The sequence below is a fragment of the Echinops telfairi genome, unplaced genomic scaffold, assembly GCF_000313985.2.
Source record: "Echinops telfairi isolate 266 unplaced genomic scaffold, ASM31398v2 ScPeMD7_6080;HRSCAF=6971, whole genome shotgun sequence".
Taxonomy (NCBI): domain Eukaryota; kingdom Metazoa; phylum Chordata; class Mammalia; order Afrosoricida; family Tenrecidae; genus Echinops; species Echinops telfairi.
The window spans coordinates 10,317,095-10,341,787 of NW_022109980.1; the positions used below are offsets into that span (position 1 = coordinate 10,317,095).

A 24,693-nucleotide genomic window follows, 5' to 3' on the forward strand; every position below is an offset into this window, starting at 1 on the left:
GTAGGGTCTAGAACCGATTAACCGCGATAAACGAGGGTTCACTATAATCAGTAGTTACAATTGATTTCTAGAACAGAAGAAAGGGAGAAAGCAGCCTGCTGAAGTCTAAGCGATAACAGATGCAATTGCTGGGATGAGAATAGCTCTGCCCATGTTAAGAAGAGGGGGGATGATGTAATCAAAAGCCTTGTACAGTAATTTGTGTAAATCTCTATTTATTGCCTTTAAACCGAACACTTTAGAGAAGTAGAATTATTGGGTCAAAGGGTATGCACCCTTAAAGCCCAAATTACTTATTGTCAAATGGCTTCCCACACAGATTGTGGCGATGGCAGGCCCTCCCTATTCACCACCCCCGGCAGCGGCTGAGCATGTCAGTGTTGGGTGTACCCGCGCTGTGCAGCATAATTCTAAAAACAGAATCGTTTTTGATTTACTTTGATTTTAAAAATATCTGCCATATGGAACATTTTTCCTTTTTCTGAGGAGTGAGGTGGATGCTGTGAAATCAAACAATAACAGTGTGCCACACATCTGAAAAGGATAGGGACAGCTATTCCGGAGAGGACGATGGATGTGCAGACACGCCACCTTAAGATTCCTTTGCATATACTTTAAATAAGGACACCTGGGAAAGACTACCCCTCGATCCCTCACCCAGTGGGGAGCTCTGAGAGGAGAGAGTCACGTGTCTTCATCTTTCCCCACCCCCCAGCCTCCATCCACAGCAGATTCAGTACAGGCTGAAGACAGGTTGATGACAACTTGCTGACATAAGTATAGGTGTGAACTCAAGATTAACATGTCAATTCGTGGGTCACCACAGGACTGTGAGAGTCTGGGCCTTCAGTTCAGTAATCTGGCACAAAAAGCTGGTCACTTCAACAAGTTACTATGAGATACAAGAAACTCCTGAAGACAGGGGCGTGACCCTCAGACTTTCCACAGGGAAATGGAAAGGGGACTATAAAAGAAGAGAAGCAACAATCACAACTTTCTCTCATGCGCTCATCTCCCTAGAATGCTAGCCAACACCTATAGCCTCTGCTTTCTTCCCATTCTGCCCACTAGTTTTAGGTTCACAGAAAAACCGCTACAGGAAGCCCACAGAGCTCCATTATATCCCCTCCTACCTACACCCACTTTCTCTTTGAACATCTTACATATTTGCTCCAATTGACATACCCGTTGCTATCGATGCATTGTTTATTAACTGAAGTCCATAGTTTACGTTTGGATTCACTCTGTGTTATATAGTCTTAGGGGTTTTGGACAAACGTTTACTATCATGTATTGACTACTACAATGTCGTCCAAATTCACTGCTCAAACATATGCTCGTCTCCACCCTGGCACCACCACCACCACCCCCGAACCTCTGGCAAAAAGTTTTCTAAAAGAAATTCACTAATAAGCTAAGGGGGAAAGATAGATAAAATGAATAAAAGAAGTTCAGAAGCACAGATACCTTCAAAGGCCCCTCATAACACCAAAAGCTGGCCACAGATCAACTTCTTGACATAACTTCTTAGTCTTACAATTACCAATGCCTTTCTTTTACTCCATCTGGATCGGATGCTAGATTGTTAAGGTTTTATGCCAACTTGGCTGGGCCAAGATTCGCGGTGGTTTGGCACTTAAAACCTAGTAATCCCCATGATATGACCTAACACAATGTAATCAACAATGTAATGGAATCTGTTATGAGCAGCCAATCAGAAGATTAAAGTAGGATGCAACACCCTTACACAGATCACAACCCAGATGCAATCAATTGAAAGGAAGTTTCCTAGGGAGTATGGCCTGCTTTCAATTGAAATGGAAAAGCATGCTTGCTTTCTGTTGGGACTGGATCCTACATTTGGCTCATCGACCTCTAGTTCTTTGAACTTAAGCAAATGGTCTGCCATATTGCCTGACAATCTTGGGAGTCATCAATGACCTGCCATATTGAATTCATTCCCATCTGTAACCTCCAGCCTATTGTCTTCCTGCTGATCTTGAGTTCATCAGTGCCCACAGCTACTCAAGCCAAGAGAAGCCTTCAACCCATGACCCTCAGATTTGAAACTTGCCTGGACCTGGAGTTGCCCACTTCTACAACTGTGTGAGTCATTTTCTTGATATAAAATCATTCACACACACACACACACACATAAGCTTCACTGGTTTTGCTTCTCTAGAGAACTCAGCCTAACACAGAAACTGAGTGAAGCTACTGGGTACCTAAACTTGAGGCATTACTGTTGGATCTGGTGATCTTTCAGTCCCTCTTAGCACATACATCAGAGCCTTCTTTTCCAGTGTTAGAACCCAGGACATCCCCTTCTCTGACCCTAAGATGTTCTGCTTCAACTCTTGAAGATATCTAGTTTCCAGAGTAATGTAACACCTTATCTATGCCCCAAACATTCCTACACTGAGCTGCAAAACTGCCATGTACTGCTCTTATAATTGCTTCCTTTATCTCCCTTAGAATTGTTGCAGTTCTTGGCATAATAGCTGTTCCCTTCTCACCTTGTATGTTACGCTAAAGCAGAGATTCTAGGCTGGGATGGGCCAAATGGTCTTCAGTAGATGTCTGAATACCTGAAATTACACCCCAAACTGTGTATATGGATAAGAATATTTTTATGGGGAGACAGTTTACAACTTTCAATAAAATCTCAATTGGGTTAGTGAGACCCCTCAACAAGGTTTAAGAAAGCATCCTCTTAGGGACAATGCAGCAGGATCTTGCTACGAAATCCCACCATGGAAAATAATACAGTTGACTACAATTTTGCTACTCTGACCTCCTCACCTGACTCACAGCATGGTTAGGATCTCAAATTCAGGATCTCAGAGGGCATGGATAAATATAACTGTTAATCTGTAACTACTATTCTCTCTCCTTCCCTGTGCTGATTAGGGACACACAGCAGCTTGCCAGCTGGTTGGGAAACTCACCTATCTCCATTTCTATGAAAGCTGCTTCATCTGGTAGGGCCCGAGGAATCACTCCTGGGTCACTAAAGCTGGTCCGCAACAATGTAGCCATGGAGAAAAGGAAGAGCAGGACAGCAAACACAGGGATGGCAGGAGACAGCTGGACAGCCAGGTAGCGGCACCTGAAGAAAGGCAAAGTGAGCATTTCCTTAGACTTACTCTACATTGGGATCCAAAAGAATGTGGACGTTATCCAGCAACATCCTTAATATCATATGCAGGTAAACTCTTGCTGAAAATAATTTTAAAATGGTTATAGCAGTACGTAGGTAAGGAACTGCTAGAAACTCAAGGCAGATTCAGATGAGGACGGGAAGCGAGGGATATCATTGCTGACTACAGATGGATCTCAGCTGAAAGCAGAGAACATCACAAAGAGGTTTCCTTGTGTTTTATTGACTATACAAAGGCATTCCATTGTGTGGAGAGTAACAAATTATGGATCACACTGTGAAGAACTGGGAATTCCAGAACGCATCATTGTGCTCATAAGGAACTTGTACATAGACCAACAGGCATTCATTCCAACAGAGCAAGGGGATACGCCATGGTCTAAAATCAGGACAGGTGTGTGTCAGAGTTGTATCATTTCTTTTTTCTTTTTAATCATTTTATTGGGGGCTCATACAACTCTTATCACAATCCGTACATCCATCTATTATACGTCAAGCACATTTGTACATTTGTTGCCCTTTTCATCATACTTATTCGGTTTGTTTGCTGAGCATATATTCAGAGAAACTGGACTTTATGATGAAGAACGTGCATTGGGATTCGAGAATAATACAATTTTGCTTGCAAAAAAAGCAAAGAGGATTGTAAGCACTTATTGATGAAGATGAAAGACTGCAGCTTTTCCGATATGGATTACAATTTAACATAAAAAATAACACACACACACACACCAAAAAACCCCTCACAACTAGGCCAATAAACAACAGAATAATAAATGCAAAAATGTAGAAGGTGTCAAGGATTTCATTTTACTTGGATCCACAATCAGTAACTTTGCAAGTAGGAGTCAAGAAAACAAAAGACAGATTGCATTAGGTACATCGGCTGCAAAAGATCTCTTTAGGAACGCTTTTATATGGCTTGTGGGACTGTAGAATTGTACAACCACTGTGGACATCGAGATGGCACTTCCCTAAATAAATGCAAATACAAGTACCTTATGATCAAACAAGCTCTCTACTGGGTATATATCACAAAGAAATCAAGAATATGACACAAACAGATAGGTGCACAGCTATGTTTACTACAGCAATTTCCATAATAGCAAAAACATGAAACCAATCAAAAACTCTGATTATAGAAGAATGGAGAAGCAAGCTCTGGTACATTCATACTATGGAATTTTATCCCTTACTAAAAACACTGCAAGACATGGACAAAACTAGAGAAGGTTATGCTCAGCAAACTCAGTCAATCTTACCAAGATAAATATTTAATATCACTATTGTTATAAGAAAAAAACAAAGAATAAATGTTGTTTAGACACCAAGAGACAGCACTTTGATGACTATGAGAAGGCCAGGGTTGGCGGCCAGAACAGGAAGAGGGAAGGGTGGGGAGGAGGGAAAAAACACATATATGGAGGGTTTAATAGACGATTGGTCAATTTCATTTCTTGAGATGGGCTGTGTAAATATATGAATTCTATTTTTGAAATCACCATCCCCTAAAAAGATAAAAACCCCTTCAGATGCCATATCCTTCAAACCTGTGGTTTGAGGGGCTTTAAATAAAAAAAGCGAATGAAAAGAAAATATTGAAATGGATTTGGCGTCGTTAGGAACAAAGTAACAAACAAGAGCATCTCAAACAAACAAACAAACAAAAATCCTCCTTAAAATGTTAGAAAGCAAAGATGCCAGTCACTTTGAGAACTAAGGTTCAGGTGGCCCACGCTATGGTTTTCTAATCGTCTCAGATGCATTTGACTTGGACAATGAATGGGAAAGACCAAAGAAGAAAGGGTGTCTTTGAATTAGGACACTGCTCAGGAATACTGAATATACTGGACTACCAAAAGAACCAACAAATCCGTGTTGGAAGAAGTACAGCCAGAATGCTCCTTAGAAGTGAGAATGACAAAACTTCATCACATGTACTTTGGACACGTAAACAAGAAGGACACCATGCTTGGTAAAGTAGAGGGTCAAGGAAAAAGAGAAAGACGCCCCACAAGACGGATTACCATAATGGCTCTGACAACAAACCCAACATAGCAACGACAGTGAGGAAAGCACAAAACCAGGAAGTGCTTCAGCTGTCGTACACAAGGTCATTATGAGTAGAAACCTACTCGACCCTCCCTACCCAAACAAACCTAAGCAAAACTCACTGTCATTGAATCAATTCCAGCTCCTAGAGACCCCATAGGACAGGGTAGAACAGCCCCGGTGGGTTTCTGACCCTGCAAATCTTTACGAGGCCAAAAAGTCGCATCTTTCTCCTGTGGAGCAGATGATGGGTTCCATATGCTGCCTTTGTGGTTAGCAGGCCAAAGCATCAGCCACTACCCCACCAGGCTCCTTAGCAAAGCCACCATGTCCTCTGATAGCTGCAAGAAAGTCAATCTCGTCTCCACAGCAAAGTCAACAGTGGTTTAAGGGCAGGGACCAAGCCTTTATTTCTCTTGATTCACACAAGATTGCCAACACATTGTTCTGTACAGCAGGAGCTCAACAAATGATTGACTGACCCCCACTTATCATTTACGTATGATATAATCTCAAGGGACCTCCCCAGCCCCCAGCCCAGCCCTCCCCATCAACCTGCTGGGAGTCACATAAGCACCACCGGTGGAACTCACTCCGGGAATGTCGGAGGCTTTCTTTCCATACCCACTCAGCAGACCTGAGCTACATGGGAAGAAGGAAAAAATGGGCTGAGCCCCAGTAGGGTAGCAGGGTCACAGAGTCAGACAGGGAATCTCAGCAGGCTTTATGGCCAATGAAAAGCTTCAGGGTGGCAGAAGGACTTGGAAACGTCCATTCCTCTTCTCCCCTCCATGAGCTCAGCTAGTAAGTAATCAGGAGCCTTGGTGGCGCAGTGGTAGCCAGAGGAAAGGTCAAGGATTGAACCCACCAGCTGTGCGGTGGGAGAAAGATGTGGCTGTCTGCTTCTGTCAAGGTGACAGCCTTGGAAACCCTACCGGCCCATTCTAATCAGACTATCGGGTTGCTATGAGTCTGAGCAGACTTGATGGCAAAGGTTTCACTGGGGTATTTTTTGGTTGGGGGTTTTGTTTTGGAGGGAGTTAGTAGTTGACTATGTGGCAGTGGTGGTTCAGAGGAAGAACACTTGCCTTCCACGTGAAGACCTGGGTTAGATTGCTGGCCACCCCATCACAGGTACAGTCACCACCTAGCTCAGCAGTGGCTTGCGTGCTGTTAGGCTGCTAGCCAGGTTTCAGTGGAAGTTTCAGACTAGGAAGAAAGGGCTGGTGATCTACTCCTGAAAATCAGCGAGTGAAAACCACATGGATCACAACCTGCAAACCAACCCATCACGCAGCTGGTGTAGGACCGCTCAGGGAATGCTTTCTTCTGTTGTACCCAGGGTCCCCAGGAGTTTGGGGTTGAGGCACCAAGAACCAACAATGGTAAGTGACTAAAGACGATAAGCAAGGAAACAAGAAAATAGTATCTCCTCACCAGCCCCTCCCCACATCAGGCTCACTGCCACCCTCTCTTCATCATTCACCTGGAAAGCCACTTCTCTTCCTTTCAGTACACCCCAAGGCCCAGAGGCACGCAACTCACCATTGTCAGCATGGCAACTCCCATTTACGGAGCACTCGTTCTCTGACAGGCACTGCACTCTGCTCTTTAAAAGCATGACCTCCTGCACTTTGCACAATATGTCTCCGATATAGCACCTATTATACCCATTTTTCATAGACAAAGAATCCAAGATTTGCCTTCTCCCAAAGCCCCATCATCAACTGCACTGATATTTTCCGGTCTGCCCCCTGCAGTCTTCAGTCTTCATTGCTAGAGCCTTGTATTGTTTCCTAGCTGTTCCTCCATACATTGAGCTTTTCATCCCCAACTGGCCTGTCCGCTTCCTGAAAGAAGAAATACCTTATCTTATGGAAACAAGAATGCCTGGGTTCGAATTCTGGCTCTGCCAGCTCCTAATGAATGACCTTGGGGGACTTAGCCAACTTCGGCCTCCTTATCTGTACAATGCAGTGACTGGGACAGCGGCTCAAACACAGGCATGACAGTGAGGAGGACACAGGACCAGGCAGTGTTTCCTTCTGCCGTCGTCAGGGTCAAGCTATGCCCTCCACCGGGTTGCTGCATGAATTAAATGTGTTCATAGAAATAAAGCGCTGAGCGCTGAGCTTGACACAGCACATGTGAGGCAAATGCCGCAATCAACGTTCTTGTGGTTCTATATCTCCCAGAGCCTAACACAGACAGGAACAACTTGTTGACTGGAACTGAATTTCAAACCAAGTCAATGGGGACGTGGGACGAGAGTTATCACTGGTCTGTTTTTATTCTGCTCCAGAGGCGCAGTCTCTCCTTGGACACAGAGAATTTCTCTTGGAGGCAGGCTGGAAGTGGATGAGCGAGGACCAGAGGGAGACCAGAGAAAGTAAGCCTTACTTACAAGGCTTACTTCATCAGCAGGGGGATTAAGCAAGTTGCTGCCAGTTCAGAGCAAACAATTAACTCTGGCTTGTATATTCACTACAGTTGTGGATCAACCCCTCCATGGGCTCCTAAACCCTGCCCCTACTACACGCACAAGTGCACAGGGTGGGGGGGTGTGCGCAAACCAACACTAATATTAGGCTGAGTGGTTTATTGTAATGGTGATCATAGGTACTGAGAATGCAAGATGATTTTAGGGGCTGTTTTCATTGCTTGCTTCTTGCTTGTTTTTAAACAAAATCCTGGTCTCCACTCTTTTTTTTTTAAGCTTCCTTTTTATGAGTTACTGCCTTCTCCTCAAAGCCCAATAAGGGGCAAACTTCAGAGAACTAAAGAATCTGCCTAGCTCGTTCAGGATCATTATGGTTCGGAGGCCCCTGGCTTGGAGAGTGTCCGCTTTTCCATGGCACCCCTTCACTGGTACAGGTTGTCAAGAAATGAGTCAGAACTGAAGGCTCACAGGAGAAACACAAGCCTCCACGGGAAATCCGCGCACTGAGCAAACCCTCAGTGCCCACCCCAGCAGCACAATCAACATTTGAAAACAACTCAAACTGCACTGGATCCACAGTCTCTAATCAAAAGTCCCAGAAAATTCAGAGCTCTCTTGGGCACAAAAGAGAGTTGGGGTTTTTTTTCAACTAAAGGGAAAGGCAAGGAAGAGAGCGAGCAAGAGTGAGTGACAGAGAGAGCAGAACCACCATAGAGAACCAAAATGAATGTTACCCCAAGGCCCACAAGAGCCCGAGCTTAACTCGATCCAGTTCCCACACCTGCTTGGAAAACCAGACAAAGGACAACATCGATTTGGATTACACTACACCACCAAGGATAAAGGTCTCTGTAATCTCCACACAGGCTATCTTCTGCACCTGCTACAAACAATCCACTCTGTATGTCAACAAGTGCACAACAGGCCCATTGTCATGTCCTCTAGAGATGAGGCTGCGGGCAGCCGGTTGTCACTCATAGGTGGGTGTGGCCGCGAAGGCAGATGTGGGACCAGCAGGCCTTTCTTTTCTAAGAGGGAATTCAGAGAGGCAGAGGCTTCAGAATGTTGCAAACTACAAGCCATCGTGTCTGCCTTGCCTGGTTATAATCAGAAATGCCTGGTCCAGGATAGTCCCATCATTGCAGTAAGACGGCACAGGAATAAGCCACTACATGACAATTTGGAAGTCATTCCCAATATTGACCTCAAAAGATAGGCGTAACCTTAAACATCACTGAGTTGTCTTAGTGAACAATTGCGTTTGTCAACCACAAATGCAGCCAACTATGTCTTCAAATCCCCTCATATTTCCCATCTAGGTTCTTTCTTGGAATAATAATATCCATGTACTTCTTTAAACAGAGCTCTCCTTTGGATTCAAGCACCAAGACATCTTTCTCCTTCCAAGTGCTGGAAGTCTCTTTCCTACCTTATAATTTTACAAATGCCATAATATCCCCGCTGGGTCTTCATTGCCTTCACCTGAAGAGACGTCATCATTTCAAACCATCCTCTTCTTGACTAACTACACGCACCCAGAGCTGAGCTAGGAGTGAGCTTCCACATGTTTCCATGGGCTACATGGTGGTACTGACCAGTGCCAGGCTGGGATGGTGTGTCAGGTCCCATCCCCCATGCCTAGCATGCTAGTTCATGGGATCAGGATGGTGGTAACGGCATAGACCTCAAGCAACACAAAAAAGAACCAAAACTAAAAAGAGATTCATGAATTGCACCTTAGATGGCTGCTCACAAGCTTTTAAGACCCCAGTCACTATTGACCAAAGTAGGATGTAGACTTTGTGGTCTATGATATGCCAGTTGACTCTGCTGTGTCTTTAGAACATAAATCTCTGTGACCCTGAGACCAAAAGAACTAGATGGTGCCCAGCGATACTAGTACAAACTGCTCTGAAAGGAATGGCATTTGAAGACCCTGGTAGAGTGGTAAAAACATGTGGAACAAAGCTCAAGACCATCAAGGAGACAAAACTAGCTGGATGCACAAAGCTGGTGGAGCCCCCTCAAGACGGTGGTCCTTGGTTACTCGTCAGGTTTGGAACTGAACTCACTAAATTGTTTGGTTCAATTTTCAGCCAAACAATAAACAGAGGAGACTTTCAACTCATGTCAAGAGTTAACAGTCTTGGAAATCCACAGGGGGCCGTTCCACCCTGTCCTATAGGGTCACTGTGAGTCAGCATCTACTCGATGGCAGTGAGTTTTGTTTTGTTTTATAATAAGGGGAATAATAGCACTATTGAGGTGCATACACCCAAATAATCCACCATTTGAGATCAAAGAGGAGCAAAGTTCAGTACGGTTAAGAAAGGAGGAGGAATGAAGACAAGGGACACCGGGAAAAGGTGGGATGAATGAAGTTATAGAACATGTATGAATCATTGAATATCAAAGATGATCTACACTGTAAACCATCACCCAAGCCACAAGAAAAAGGTGTCTAGGAACACAAATAATTAAATAATGAAAAAAAATAACTAGAAAAAGCATTTAAAATATATAAAAGAATCCACACAGATTCCATAGTAGGGCCACGCTTCATAGTAGGCAGCTGGGATTAGTGGTCCAGAAAAGATTCTGCTTCTAGGTCTTCCTAGTAAGCATCACCCCCAACCCATGTCTTTTTTTCTTTGTTCCTTTCTGAGTGAAATCAACCAACAAACAAGTATTTATGGGCCTACCAAAAGAAGAACAAGAGAAATCAGAGTTGATTTCATTGGAGGAAACATAACACATGAAACAGCTAAGGAGGCAAATAAAGCCAATTATCAAGTGATGGTGATTCAGACTCTTAGGACTGTAAGTGGTCGGAGAAGAACTCTCTTGGGGAAGCAAGTGACTGCTTGAAACTGCTCCAATAGCAGTAGTTGAAGGATGGCTCTAAGGATGAGCGAGGTTTAGAACAGTAAGATGGTTCAAGAATCAGAGTCCCACGAAGGCCTTTGGTGCCATATAACAGAAATATTCTTTGCTCTCCGTCTTTCCTGATAATGATTGATGTCTGTCTGCCCTTTTATATAAGACCTACCTTGAGAACAGAATAATTACAATAGGTTGAATCACCCATAAAGCGTTTCAAGGTACCTCTGAGGGCACTCAGAGTCTGTTGAAGGGAAAGGTTTCTTTGAGTACCAGAAACTTAGTTGAGCATTGGCCTCCAGATGGCTGCTATGTGAAGGTAAGTGGGAAATACACAAGCCTGTCTTGTTCTGGTGGCAATAGTGGGGGTGAGAGTGGGGTGGGCGGGGGAATGAATTAAATAGAGACATGTTCAATTCGGAGGTGATGAGCCCTTTTCTCACAGAGGAAATTCGAAATCTCTGGGCAAACCTACTCGGTTATTGCCAAATTTGAGAAGGAATTATAGTATACACTCCTACTCAAGCACTTAGGACAGTTCTCTGTCGCTCCAAGCTCCATGGACACAATATTAGAGATCCTGGAGTGACTGGCCTCATCATCTCATTGCTCTATTCCAGAACGATCTCACTAATTACCCTGAATGAGCTAGCTTCTTGCTAGAGAGAGGCATAAGGTGCCTCCTTTGTTCTTGAGCATAACACCAGTGAAGGCATCTCTGAGGAGAAAGGTTTAGGAGGGCTCTTCTCTCTTGCAATAAGCCTCTAAACTGATGTCAGCATGGTGAGGGACATCCCTGTTCTTTGTGTTCACTATTCCCAAAATAGAAGATCACTCTACTCAATTAAGACTCATTCTCAAAAGATGGGAGTCGTATTCAGTGGAGACTGACACTGTGAAACTCATTACCACAAAAGTAGTGGAGGCTGCAAATATTCCGATACCTTCTGAATGACAGAATCATCAAGAATTGTGAAAGGGAAGCAAACTGTTCAGGAGACATAATCCAGCCCTCCCACAGGGAAGGTGCTTTAGCAGGAAGTAGAGTTCAGCTCCATTCTATCACAGATTGATACCAAGGAGGCAACTCTACCTTCTTAAAAGTGGCAATCCGTTGGCCAAGTCAACGACAGAGTTCTCGGCTACATGAAGCGCAAGACGGACATCCAGATAGCAATTCTCCAGGGAATGCTCTCGTTGCAACAGCTCCTGATGGATTCACACTTGCCTCTTCCCAGGCTCTCCTTGTTATGCTTACGGGTACCAATATTCTGTTGTGTCACCATTTGGCTTTGGTCTACCTAGCCCTGTGTCTCTTCAAACTTGGTCACTCCGGATGATCCGATTTGCTTTTCCTATTCCATGTGTCTACATCAGGATAGCACACAGAGTCACAAAGCAGGGAGCAAGCGCACCCTGAAGGATTTTTCTCTGAGTCATCCTCATCCTGGTAGCAGGGACTAGGAGTGGCCACAGAGGTAGGGGTCCCTTGCTACCTCACAAAAGTGAGATGGGCTTCGCTATTCCTGCATCGTTACCAGAGGGCCATGCAGAACGCTCTCGGTTGTCCTCAGAGATGCCTCCAATTGTCTAGGAAGAATGAGGTTGGGAGAGTTGAATAACCTAGACACCACTAGATACCCCAAACACTAAGGAGCAAGGGCCTGGAGTGTGCGGGGTTAGCCTTTGGTCTGCTGCCCATCTTCCAAACAATGAGATCAAAGGTCATGTGTGGAGAGACTGGGATCGCCTCATAATGAAGTAACCTCCTGCTGTAGGCCCACTTTCCTTACCTGAAAATTGGTAGGCAGAGCCTCCACAGGTCTGTCCAGCTCTCGTTCTAGGGTTCCGAGTCAAGATTGCTTGCCTCTAAATTCATCTGAAATGTGGGAACCCAGCAGCATTTCTTAACTACCTACTCCACGTGACGATTTTCACTCTACTCTAGGTCTGGCTTAGTGGAAGGCATTGTCAGAACTATAAAGACACAGGAGACAGTTCCTGATTTTGAAAGAGCTCACATCTCACTGGCAGAGACAAAAACAAGTGAAAAGTGCAATAACAATAGACCTCAGACGTAGAAGACCTGTCATATTGTTAAATCTGCAGTGTAGCCAATTAGCCTCACCCATGCAGAAGTTACTGGGAAGGGTTCCTGAAGGAAGGAAGACGCAAAAAGAAACTTGAAAGAGGTAGGATTGGGATGGGCCAGGGGAAGTGGAACACTTACTCAGCAGGGCTACAAAGAGCTGGGAAAGTTCCTCCGTTTGCAGGACTGCTCTGCCGATGTGTCCATCAGAAGCACCCCTGAGACTCAGACGGAGTGAAACTGGCTTGGCAGCATCTTGGGAAGGATGGCCTCTGGATTCTGTCTGCACGGTGAGAGAACAGCCACCGAGCACGGCAGCAAACTGCTTCTGAGGTCAAGAGTTGCAGTCACTTTCGTCACAAGAGGAGTCTGAGGACCTTGACCACCACTGGTGAGTGCTTCACAATGTTAAAAAGAAGGCTTGGCAGCCCGTTCCAGCAGGCTTTGTATTCGGTCTTTTTCCCAGGACCATGCTTTCATCAGGAAAAGGGGAGTTTGACTAAAGTCCACAAAAACCACTCAGCAGTGGGACAACCCCCAGGTTGTCACTGTCACTCTGCTAGAGTGTCCTGTCCTGACATTCTAGACCAGGTGGGTAGCTAATGGGTTCACTGAACCAGCTGGGCAGGACCTGGGCAGAAGGGGCTGGAAATGGTTCGTGCCCTCCATGGAATAGGCAGTCAAAGTTCCCAAATAACTCACGCTAAGGACAAAATCAGGACTTTTTTTCTCCTTAAGCGCTATACAATTTTCTGTAGATGAAAGACCAGGCTTTCTATTCCGGTAAAGAGTGACAGTCTCGGAAACCCAACAGGGCAGTTCTACCCTGTCCTATAGGGTTGCTATGAGTAGCAATTGACTCGATGGCAGTGAACTGATAACACTTTCACTCTACTTTTAATTCAAATACATTGAGCTACTTAATGATAACCTTCCATACTCTCTCTGTTGTCTTTCTGCCTTCCTTTCCTTTTTTTTTTTTTGCATGGGGGTGAGGGGCGGGAGCAGGAAAGAGGTGGGAGCTCATGGGGTTGAAGTCTTCCAGAGGCAGACAGAGTTTCGAGTCTGCGGGATCTCATCGCCTCTCAGAGGTGTAAGAGGCTTCAGTGATACTCAAGCTCCCTTTCTGCTCTTTGACAGCCACCTTGAGCAGACAGCCACCCAGCTTCTTCTGCAAGCCTGCTAGCACTGGCCAGGTGCTAACTGGCTCCTGGATGGACAGCCTTCTGTTTTGTTTTGTCTCCCCATGGAGAATTACAAAGTCACTCCCTTAAAAAGTCTAGACTCCTGAAAGGTGAAATCCTAAAGTCAAAGGCACTAGCCCAGAACTGCTGCCATGGCAGTTAAGGTGACCCCACATGCCGGATCAGGCCTCGAAAGCCACCTGGCTGACGGGAAACTGTAAGTCACTTCACAATTGTCCATAAGCACCTGATACAAGCAGAACCCTGTTCCCCAAAATGCAGAACCACCTTCCTACTCCACCAAAATGTAGCAGTCAATTGCCCCTGAGAGTTAGGTCACATAACCAGCCTGAAGGCAAGGTTTACAGAAACCTCACTAACGTGGGGCCCAAACTCTAGCCCCCAACTCCTACCTCCTGACCCCAAACTCTAGCCCCCAACTCCCACCTCCTGACCGTGTGCCCAGACAGAGACTTAAGCTCTTAGCGGCATGCTGCTATCCCTGGTCTGGCCTGTCACTGGCTAAGCAGAAGGGGCCCCACCCCAGGGTGTCCATGTGGCAACACAACTATAGACACATACACACACAGGCATGCTCACAGACTGGGATTCCGCCAGCTCGTCAAAAGCCTTCAGCACCAGAGTCCTCTCCACTTTGCTCGGATTTCTATTTCCCCATTCCATTCCTCAGAGAACATAGCAACTTCTTTCTTGCCTGCCTCTTCTTCCCACACTCCTCCCCCAAGGCCTATCTTCAAAACTATTTTCTCTTGCACACGGACAATTTGGAAGTCAGGGCAATTTACAAACAATTTCACCTTTCATCCCTGAGGGGCAAGTGTGAAAAAATAACTTGGTGGTGGTGGTGGGAGGGTGCTGTCTTAGTAGAAGATTCAGCCTGCCTCTGTCCAACAGTAACTCGGCTAATGATATGCTTCATTCCACTGGCGATTTTCTTCAGGGCCCTAAAGGGACCAGATCCAAATCAGACTCTCTTCTGGCACCCAGCTACGAAGAGCGCCAACTGCCAACAGCTCCCAATTTCACATTGCCATTGCCTGTCAAACCACAGGTTTCCAAGGCCCAGAACGTCCAACTTGCTCAGGGCCTGGAAACAAGTCTCATCCTTGTTTTCAATGGTTCCAATCATAAAAATTTAACCATCAGGGTTGGTGGGGGGGGAGACAAAAAGAACTAGTGATTCAGCAGTGAGGGAGAATGACAGAGAGCAGGGTTCGGCTCTGTAATTCTGAGAGAGGCAAGGCAGGCACAAAGCAAAGCAAACTTGGAGGAAAAGGGGTGGAGGCGGGGTGGGGGGCTGTTTTAAATGTTAGGCATCTGCCTGCTTGACTGCATGAGCTCACTTGTACCACACACAAGTACACGTGCACAACTCTCGGCAGTGAAATTCAGACTTGAGGACAGCTATGAAGCCCTCGACAACCTGCCTGACTTGGCCAAAGGCTTCACAAAATCATCAACAGCAGCCAAAGGGCTTGGTCCAAAGAGCTCCTCCCAAATTCTCTCTTGCTGCCCTGGAAAAGCCTGACAGCCTTACAAAGGGTCATGGATCAAATTGCGCCCAGCCCCCCCCCCCCCCAGCCAAAGTGTCAATTTGACTGGTTCTTGATGCTCAATGGTTTGGCAGTTAGGTAATGATATAATTTGGCAGTTATGTATGATATGATATGATTCGTTGTAGGAGGATTAGAGTGGGATGCAGCACCTTACTTAGGTCAAACCCCTGATCTAAGGGGTGTTTCCCTCGGATTCAGCCAGTATCACCTTTTAATTGACAAGAGATAAGAAGAAAGATGTCAGCAGAGGAAAGGCTTCAGGATCACCAAGAAAGAAGAGCTGGAAGCAAAGTGCACCCTTTGGACCCAGGGTCCCTGTAGTGGGAACCTCCCAAACTCAGAGGAAGATTGATTCCAAGGACATATCGAGATCTCCAAGGAATGCCAGAGCTAACAGGGAGAGAAAACCTTCCCTGAATTTGGACTTCTAGCCTTCTAAACTGTGAGAGAATAAAGATGTTGGCTAAAGCCATCCACTTGTGGTATTTCTGTTATATGAAGATAAGTCAAAATATATTGCTACAAAACCATAGAAATTTTTATTAAATCAAAAATTTTTAATGTAAAACAAAAACAGAATAAACATGAGGTAGAAAGGGGGAACAGATTACAGGGATCTACATATAACCTCCTCCCTGGGGGACAGAGAACAGAAAAGTGGGTGAAGGGAGACGTCCGACAGTGTAAGATATGACAAAATAATAATTTCTAAATTATCAAGGGTTCATGAGGGAGGGGGAGCAGGCAGGGAGGGGGAAATGAGGCGCTGAGGCCAGGGGCTTACGTGGAGAGCAAATGTTTTGAGAATGGTGAGGGCAACGAATGTCCAAATGTGCTTTATATAATTGATGTATGTATGGATTGTGATAAGAGTCGTATGAACCTCCAATAAAATGATTTAAAAAAGATTAAAACATGTGAGAATAAAGCATATTTCTCAGCATATCCCCCCTCTAGGTACATACACTTCTGAAGGCAGTATCTCCATCTCTCTAGCCCTTCCCCCAAAGAATTCTGTGCCCTTTGATTTACACCATGTCAAGGTAGTAGTTTTGGCATCGTCGGGGGACTCAATTCATGAACCTTTGAAATGTTCTTGGGGTTGGGGGAATCAAAAAGAGGTCTGAAGGGGCAAGATCAGGGCTGTAAGGGAGATGGGGAAAGGTTTGCCAAAGAAATCTTGGTAGGACAGTCCTGAAGACTGCACAGGTACATTGTCATGACAGGAAAAAAAAATTCCTCTTCACAACTTTGCTGGACTTTTTTTGCCCCCTCACCAATACAGTTTTGGATGTTCTTAACATTTCTTCATAATAAGCCCCATGATCATTTTGTGTTCTTTCAGAAAAATCTATCCAGATTGCCCCTCTGGAATTAAAAAACAAAACAAAAAACAGTCACCATACCTTCTGAGCTGACTTCTCTGCTTTAAAAAGGCCCAGCTGACCTCCTCAGAAGCCACTGTGTTCCATGGACCTGTTTTTTTGAGGGGACCCTAAGGAGCCTTAGGCAAGTGCATGAGAGAACCTGCCTGCTACCATGCACTGAGGCGGAGACATAGCTAAGCATTCTTTGTTTGGAATGAAGCCACACATGTATAGCTGGAACCCTCGCAGCAGCATTGGAATCCTAAGACACAGAGGGAGGACAAGCATGAACTCCCTTGGATCAGAGTTCATTCTAATTACCCACAAAGGCTGGCCAAATGACCCCCTCCTACCTGCCATGGCCACACCTCAGCATGCCCCTCCTACCTGCCATGGCCACACCTCAGCATGAGAACCCCATTTCCAAGTCACCTGTGTACATGGATAATAGCAGGCTGATATCAGCCATGGCGTACAGTCTACACACACACACACCTTATGGCTCCCCAAGGCCCTCCTCCCAGTCATCAGCATTACTTTCATCTCTAGAGTACATGGAATTCTCAGTACATGCCACGATCATGCCACAGTACCCTAGCTCCAAACTGGCCACCTCCCCTGAGAAGTGACCTACCGGCCTTCCAACAGTCACTCTAGTACTAGGCATTACTTCATGGAAAAAAGAACTCCCCGGCCAGTATCAGACACACAGAGAATAGAGGGCTGTTTCTGGTGAGCAATTCCAACAGAAAGAAAGAGCACTTCACATTGAATAAGTCCCTATGTGTTAGGCACAGAGCAAGTTTGTGGCACAGCCACGGCAGACACCCCAGTCTGTAGTTCCCAATGGAGCTGGCTTTTCAATCCAACAGCTAGCTAAGAGCTGAGCCTTGAAGTGAAACACAGAGTAGAGTAACAGAACTTGTCAGTAGAGTTGGGTGGAAGTATGACAGCGAGGTCTTGGTTTGTGGGCGATAAGGAAGAGGTCATTTAACACTAAGCTCTGGAGGAGACCAGAGGGGAAATAAAGATGAACCGAAAAGGGAGGTCTACAAAAAAAAGAGGGGGCTTCACAAACATTGTGGAAGGGGACAAACAACAGAAAAGTGGGTAAAGGGTGAAAGAGGACAATGTAAGATATGAAAATTATCATCTATAACTTATCAAGGGTTCATGAGGGAGGGAGGGCAGGAGAGGGAAGTGAGGTTGGGGGTGGAGATGAGGAGCTGATACCAAGGGCTCAAGTAGAAAGAAAATGCTTTGAAAATGATGATGGTAACGTATGTACAAATGTGCTTAACACAATGGATGAATGTATGGATTGTGATAAGAGATGTAAGAGCCCCCAATGAAAGTATTTAATAATAATAAAAAAAAAACATTGTGGAAAAATTCCATTATCTCTGACTTCCATTTTCCACAAACTTCTGAAACCCCATCATAGAATATATAGGCAAAACACTCTTATTTCCCAAGTTTGTGAGAGATAGTGCCAAATCAGAGCTAGACAATTGGTCTCAAGATCTTACTCATTGGAGGAAGGACCAAGTTTTTGTTGGACACAATAAGGTACAGTTGGCATGAGCTATAGGCGCTGCTCAAGACGGCAACGAAAGCCAGCCATAAACACCTCAGAAGTAGAAGAAAAAAGTTCTCCCCCTGGACCCAAAGTAGCCACCATCCAGCAACCCTCCCCAATGGCAACTCACTCAAAGGCAAAGAAGAGTGTGCATGTCCCCAGGATGAGGAAGAGGGTCAGGTAGAAAATGCCCTTCTGTCGAGCCATCATGACCCGGCCATCACAGCAGAAGGTGTTCCTGCCAGGGAGCTTCTCCCATTTCCGCGTCACCTTCTTTCTCACCACCATCACAGACATGATTGAAATCCTGGTCCAGAAGGAGCTTGGAGTTCACAAGACAGAACAAACACAGGCTGCACCCAGCTTGGAAGTCACGTTGCCGGCGATTGCTGCGGCTACGTCCAACATCATCAAGAGTCCACGTTCTCGCTCTGAGGAAAAAGCACAAGAAGAAGAGAAAAATGAGCCAGGAATCAGAAAGCACCCTTTCAACCTTCCTTTCCCAAAGATGGACAACCCAGGTGGGGGTGGGAGAAGTTTCTTTCCCATCTGGGCTTGTCTCTAAAGGGAGAAAAAAATCCACCCTTTCCTATCACAGAAAAGGATCAGTCTTTCTTTTCAAACAAAACTCTCTGCTTCCAATGTAATCACTGGACATCTGGATCATCATAGAACCTTGAAACGGGAAGGGATTGTATAGGTGATGGTCTCTTCGGTGAGTAGCCAGAACACTAGAAAGAGAGAATAACGTGTCCACGGTCACACACCGTGGAAAGGCTGAGGTTTACAAGACAGTCTGCTGACTGCCTGGCTAGTGCACGTTCTACTAGAATGCCCAAACTCCAAAACTCACTGCCATCCAGTCCATTCCAGCCCACATTGACCCTAGCGGGCACAGTAGAGCTGCCCCCTGTGGATTTCCGAGACCATGACTCCTTATGGGAGTAGAAAGACGCATCATTCTTCCAAGGAGTGGCTGCTGGTTTCCAACTGCTGACCTTGAAGTTAGCAGCCCAATGAGTAGCCCACTATACCCCAAGGCTCCTTCCTAGCTCACGCTGCTCTCTAGTCACCACTAAGAGGGCTCGACACCAGCTGTTCCATGGCGGAGGCTGCCGGCTCCTGTAAAGATTGAACGCCTCCAGAAATCCACAGGGGCAGTTCGACTTTATCTGTTGGGGCGCTGCGAGTCAGAATTGGAATCAATTCCATGGCAGTGAGTTTTGAGTTACAAATAATAGCCACTCAATGGTTAGGAGCTCTGCTGCTTGCTAAGCGAAAGAAAGATGGGTGGTTCGAAACCAGCAGCGGTTCGACGGAAGAAAAGCCCTGGCCATTAATTCCTCTAAAGAGTATAGCCTAGGAAACCCCACGGGATGGGGGTGGGGGTGGGGGGACGGTTTCACCCTTTCCCTCACTGTTGCTATGAGTTGGAATCGACTTGCTGGCTTACAACCACCACAAAGACAATAACAGAGTTTCTATCTTTAAGGAGCCATCCCCAGGAGCGGCCCCCGCCCTCCACTTGGTCTTCTTTGCTTCAAACGTGAATACCACCAGGGGCCAGGTCACCCTCTGGCAGAGCTAAGAACCCAGTCTCCACAGACACACACTGCACTGCCTCAAAACAGATTTCCACTCATCAAACCCTCGGGAACTTCCGGAGTCCAGCAGATAGATCACAGACCTGCAGGTGACAGACTGACTGAGCAGGAGGGGCACGGAACGGTTGGAGAGCGATGGGAGAGCGGGAGGGGCGCCGGAGGTGGGGGGGCGCCTGGAACGGAATCAGCTAGAAAAAGTCCTAAAGGTGCTTTCTGGGACCGTCCAGGGGGTCCTAAGTACTATCCCCACTCAGCCTCCTGTTTCACCAGGCGGGTTTTTCTCGGTCACTGCTCAGGTGTGGTGCCCGCGCCTCTCTTCGCTGCCTCCATATGCCCCACGCTGGCCAGGAGGCGGAAGCCTGCAGTCCGATGGAGGACCATCGGCCGACTGGAGAGCCTGGCCGGGCGGGAGAGGGCAGGGCTGCTCCCGGAGGACGTGCGGCCAGCGGGCAGCGAGGGCTGGGACCAGGGGAAGGGGCCCAGAGGTGCAGAGAGCACTTCCTTTGTGTGAAACTAACCTGGAAAACAATCTCCTCTGGATCAACCGGCCCAGCGGGGAGAAGAGAGATCAGGAAGGGGAGCAGGGCCTCAGAGAACAAAGATCAGATTCCACCGCCACCCAACGACCGAGCCGTGGGGTGCCCGAGGCCGGGCCGGGCGCGGCCGAGGTGGGCCCGCCCTGCCGCCGCCAAGCCGCGGACCACCGCCCAGGGAGGCTGGGACGCACGCCACGGCCACCCGCACACACTCGGCCGCCACGTGTAGGCACCCTGGTCCGGGAAGCTCGGGGCTGCAGAGTTGGCAAGGGCAGTGCCAACGCCCCCTGATCCTGGTGGAGCCCAGGGGGTACCCTGCCACGCGGCAGAACCCAAGAGTGCCTCCCCCCGCCCCTGTCCCCTCGTTACCTGAAGAGGGAGCCCGAACTCGACCAAGGACAGAGGGCAGAAAGTGGCCTGTCCCAGGGGATCCTGGTGGCCGTCAAAGGTGACAGCAGACTTGTCCTCCCCAGCCTGGAGGCAGCCTCCTCCTGTCAAGGGGCCCCAATGATCGGGGCCCTAAACCAGCTGTGGCAGCCGCCCACCGCTGGCCAAATGGAACGCTCCTTACGTCACCAGGTCGCTCCAGTAGTTGCTTGCCCTCCATTGGTCAATGGGCATCGGTCTCCCGCCCCTGCCACCCCTGCCCCAAACGGCTACTAGCTACTGTCAACGCCACTCAAAGATGCCTCCGCCCCACTCCCCCACCCAGCTCCCTGCTCCATGCCCACCTGCCAAGCCACTGCCAGCCTCCCTGTCGGGTTCGAGCGCCAATGCGTGGCGCGCTGCCTCGAATTCATAGTTAAGCAAAGACGGAGGGTAGTATCGACGGGACCGAGAGGGCGGGAACTAGCCTCCACCCACACATGGGGAGACTCTGAAGCAACACCAGCTCACCCCAATTAGGTCTACCCTGGGCCTCTTCGACTCTGCTGTTGTTGCTAGGTGCGGATCATTCCATTCTGATTCACAGCGACTCTGAGTAGAGCAGCTCCTTGGGGTTCTGAGGCTGTAAATCTGTAGGGAAACTGACAGCCTCATTTTTCACCAGAGGAACGCCCGGTGCTTCTGAACCAATGACCTTTTGGCTAACAACCTAGCAGTAGGACTCTTAACCAGTGCACCAGTAAGGCTTCTTTCTCCAGTCCTCTCCAAAACAAACAAACAAACAAACAAACAAACTCACGGTCATGGATCGACCCCATTCATAACGACCCTAGAAGACAGGATAGAACTGCCCCAGTGGGTTTCCAAGACTGTGACTCTTTACCCACCTTTCTCCCGCAGAACAGCTAGTGGTCTCAACCTGCAGACCTTGTGGCTCACAACCACTCACATAGCCCCTATACCACCAGGGCTCCTTCTCCAGCCCTACTTACATCAAAAGCAACTGCAACTTGTGGATGTTACTCTTTATCTCCCAAGTCCCCTCCAGTAGCCTGAGTGTACACATGTAAGGTTTTCAGAATAAAGGAAACAAGCATCGCAAGAAATTCAAAAGAGATAAGTATCCCCAAGAGCATAGAAATCATTGTGCAAAAAAAAAAGAAAGAAAACCATTGTGCCGTCTGGACAACAGGAATGGACAGTAACTAAGTTAGAGAAAGTCCACTGGCAAAACAAAAGTTCTTCCAGATGAATCAAAGCCCAAACCAAACCTGTTGCTCAATTCCAACTCAACAACCTTTAAGACAGAATATAATGGCCTCATAGGGCTTCCAAGGCTGTCATCCTCACCAAAGCTTGCGGCCACATCTTTCTTCTTCGGAGCAGCTGGTAGGTTTCAACCACTGACCTTGTGGTTTGCAGCTACACTCTTAAATTCTTAACCACTTTACCACCAGGGCTCTTTGTCCAAGTTAGTACCCAAAACTAAACCCAAAGCTACCGAGTGGATTCCAACTCATAGTGACAATGTAGGACAGGGTAAAACTGCTCCTTAGGGTTTCCAAAACTGTAAAACTTTATGGAAGCAGACAGCCTCATCTTTCTCCCACAGGACAGCTGATGAGTTTGAACCACCAATCTCCCAGTTAGCAGCCCAAATGCTTAGTCATCTGCACCACCACAGCTCCTTTCAAAACAAACAAACCAAACCTACTGCGATCGAGGACCAAACAGAACGATCCCATTGGGATTCTGAAACTGTAAACCTTTTATGGGGATAGATAGCCTCCCCTTTCTCCCATAGAGTGGCCGGTGGGCTCAATCTGCTGACCTTATGTTTAGCAGCCCAATGCATAACCCACTACGACACCAGGGCTCCTTCCAGGTTGACAATGAAGTACCAAATGCCGAAAACAGTTGTAAATGACTATTAGAATTGGAGAGTTTATGCTAGTTGGGTGTGCAAGTGGAGGGTAGGTTAGGTAAGATAGAATCCTCACCCACAACCCACATTGATACTTTCTTTCTGTAACCCATCCCCAGTTCTCTGTCACAACCAGTCAATACTACTAATCTGAGAGACTTTCATCCTTTAGAAGTTTGAGATGGGGGTGGGAAAACTGGTTGAGGGCCACATATGAGGAGCCTTACCCCCCCCCCAAATTGTGGGCGGTAAAATCCATTATCTTTTCAATTCTCGTTATACCCATGGACTTTTTGAAATCCCCTCAGATTAGATTTTTTTTTTGAGATTAGATTTTATGGTGGACTTTAAAGAGTACACTCGGGCTGCATCAAGGCTGCATCCTCTGATCATCCTTATTCACTCTGTGTGCTGAGCACCTCATCAGAGAAGCTGGATTATACAAAGAAGGCTGGAGGAAAGCTTATTAGCAACCTTCAATATGCAGACGACACAAACTTGTTGGCTGCAAGTGAGGAGGACTTGAGGCACTTGCTGATGAAGATCAAGGAAAGCAGTCTTCAGTATGGATTACCACTCAATGTAAAGAAGACCCAAATCCTCACAACTGAATCAATAGGTAACAGCATGGTAACATGGTAAACAGAGAAAATGGTAAGTTGTTGATGATTTTGTCCCCCTTGATGCACAAGCAATGCTCATGGAACCAGCAGTCAAGAGGTCAAATGATGTACTGCTTTGCGTCAATTTGCTACGCAAGACCTCTGTAGAGTGTTGAAGAGCAAGAATATTACTTTGAGGACTAAGATGCACCTGATCCAAGCCATGGACTTTTCTTTTTTTTTAAAATCATTTTATTGGGAGCCCGTACAACTCTTATCACAATCCATACATCTGTACATTTGTTGCACTCATCATTCTCAAAACATTTGCTTTCTACTTGAGCCGTTGATATCAGCTCATTTTTCCCCTTCCTCCCCACCACTCCTCCCTCATGAACCCTTGATAATTTATAAATTATTATTATTTTATCATATCTTACACTGTCTGACATCTCCCTTCACCCACTTTTCTGTTGCCCATCCCCCAGGGAGGAGGTTTTATGTAGATTCTTGTAATCGGTTCCCTTTTTCTACTTCACCTTCCCTCCACCCCCTCATTATCGCCATTCTCACCACTGGTCCTGAAGGGATCATCTGTCCTGGATTCCCTGTGTTTCCAGTTCTATCTGTACCAGTGTACATCCTCTGGTCTAACTGGATTTGTAAGGTAGAATTGGGATCATGATAGTGGGGGGAGGAAGCATTAAAGAACTTGAGGGAAAAAAATAAAAAATTAAATTAAATTAAAAAATAAAAATGTTTTAAAAAAGAACTAGAGGAAAGTTGTATGTTTCATCTTTGCTACACTGCACCCTGACTGGTTCGTCTCCTCTCTGCGACCTTTCTGTAAGGCAGGGGTCTCCAAAGTATGGCCCGCGAGCCACATGCTGCCCGCTGAGGACATTTATCCCGCCTGCCGGGTGTTTTTGCCCCGTTTGTTTGTTTTTTTAAACTTAAAAATAAGATATGTGCAGTGTACATAGGAATTTGTTCATAGTTTTTTTTAAACTATAGTCCCGCCCTCCAACAGGTCTGAGGGACAATGAACTGGCCCCCTGTTTAAAAAGTTTGATGACCCTGTTGTAAGGGGATGGCCATAGACTTTTCCATTGCCTCATATGCATATGACAGTTAGACATGGAATAAGGAAGAGCACACAAGGATCAATGTCTTTGAATTAAGGTGCTGGTGAAGAATATTGAAAGCAACGTGGACTGTCAAAAGAACAAACAAATCTGTCTTGGAAGAAGGACAGCTAGAGTGCTCCTTGGAGGCGAGGATGGCAAGACTTCATGGCACATACTTTAGACGT

General features: G+C 46.5%; 1 protein-coding gene across 2 annotated transcripts in view; it reads right to left on the reverse strand.

Annotated features, from left to right (window-relative positions):
• Positions 1 to 21,000, reverse strand: part of ZDHHC9 (zinc finger DHHC-type palmitoyltransferase 9) — a 44,848-nt gene extending 23,848 nt beyond the window's left edge. The window contains exons 1-3 of one of the 2 annotated variants that reach the window (XM_045295869.1): positions 20,838 to 21,000; positions 18,459 to 18,759; positions 2,949 to 3,109 (exon numbers count right to left, since the gene is read on the reverse strand). In XM_045295869.1, the coding sequence (XP_045151804.1) occupies positions 2,949 to 3,109; positions 18,459 to 18,625 (328 nt within the window). In that variant the 5' untranslated portion in view covers positions 18,626 to 18,759; positions 20,838 to 21,000. Of the gene's footprint in view, positions 1 to 2,948; positions 3,110 to 18,458; positions 18,760 to 20,450; positions 20,514 to 20,837 lie in introns of those variants that run through there. The other variant, XM_004713074.2, reaches the window with a different exon arrangement.
• Positions 21,001 to 24,693: the final 3,693 nt, after the last annotated feature.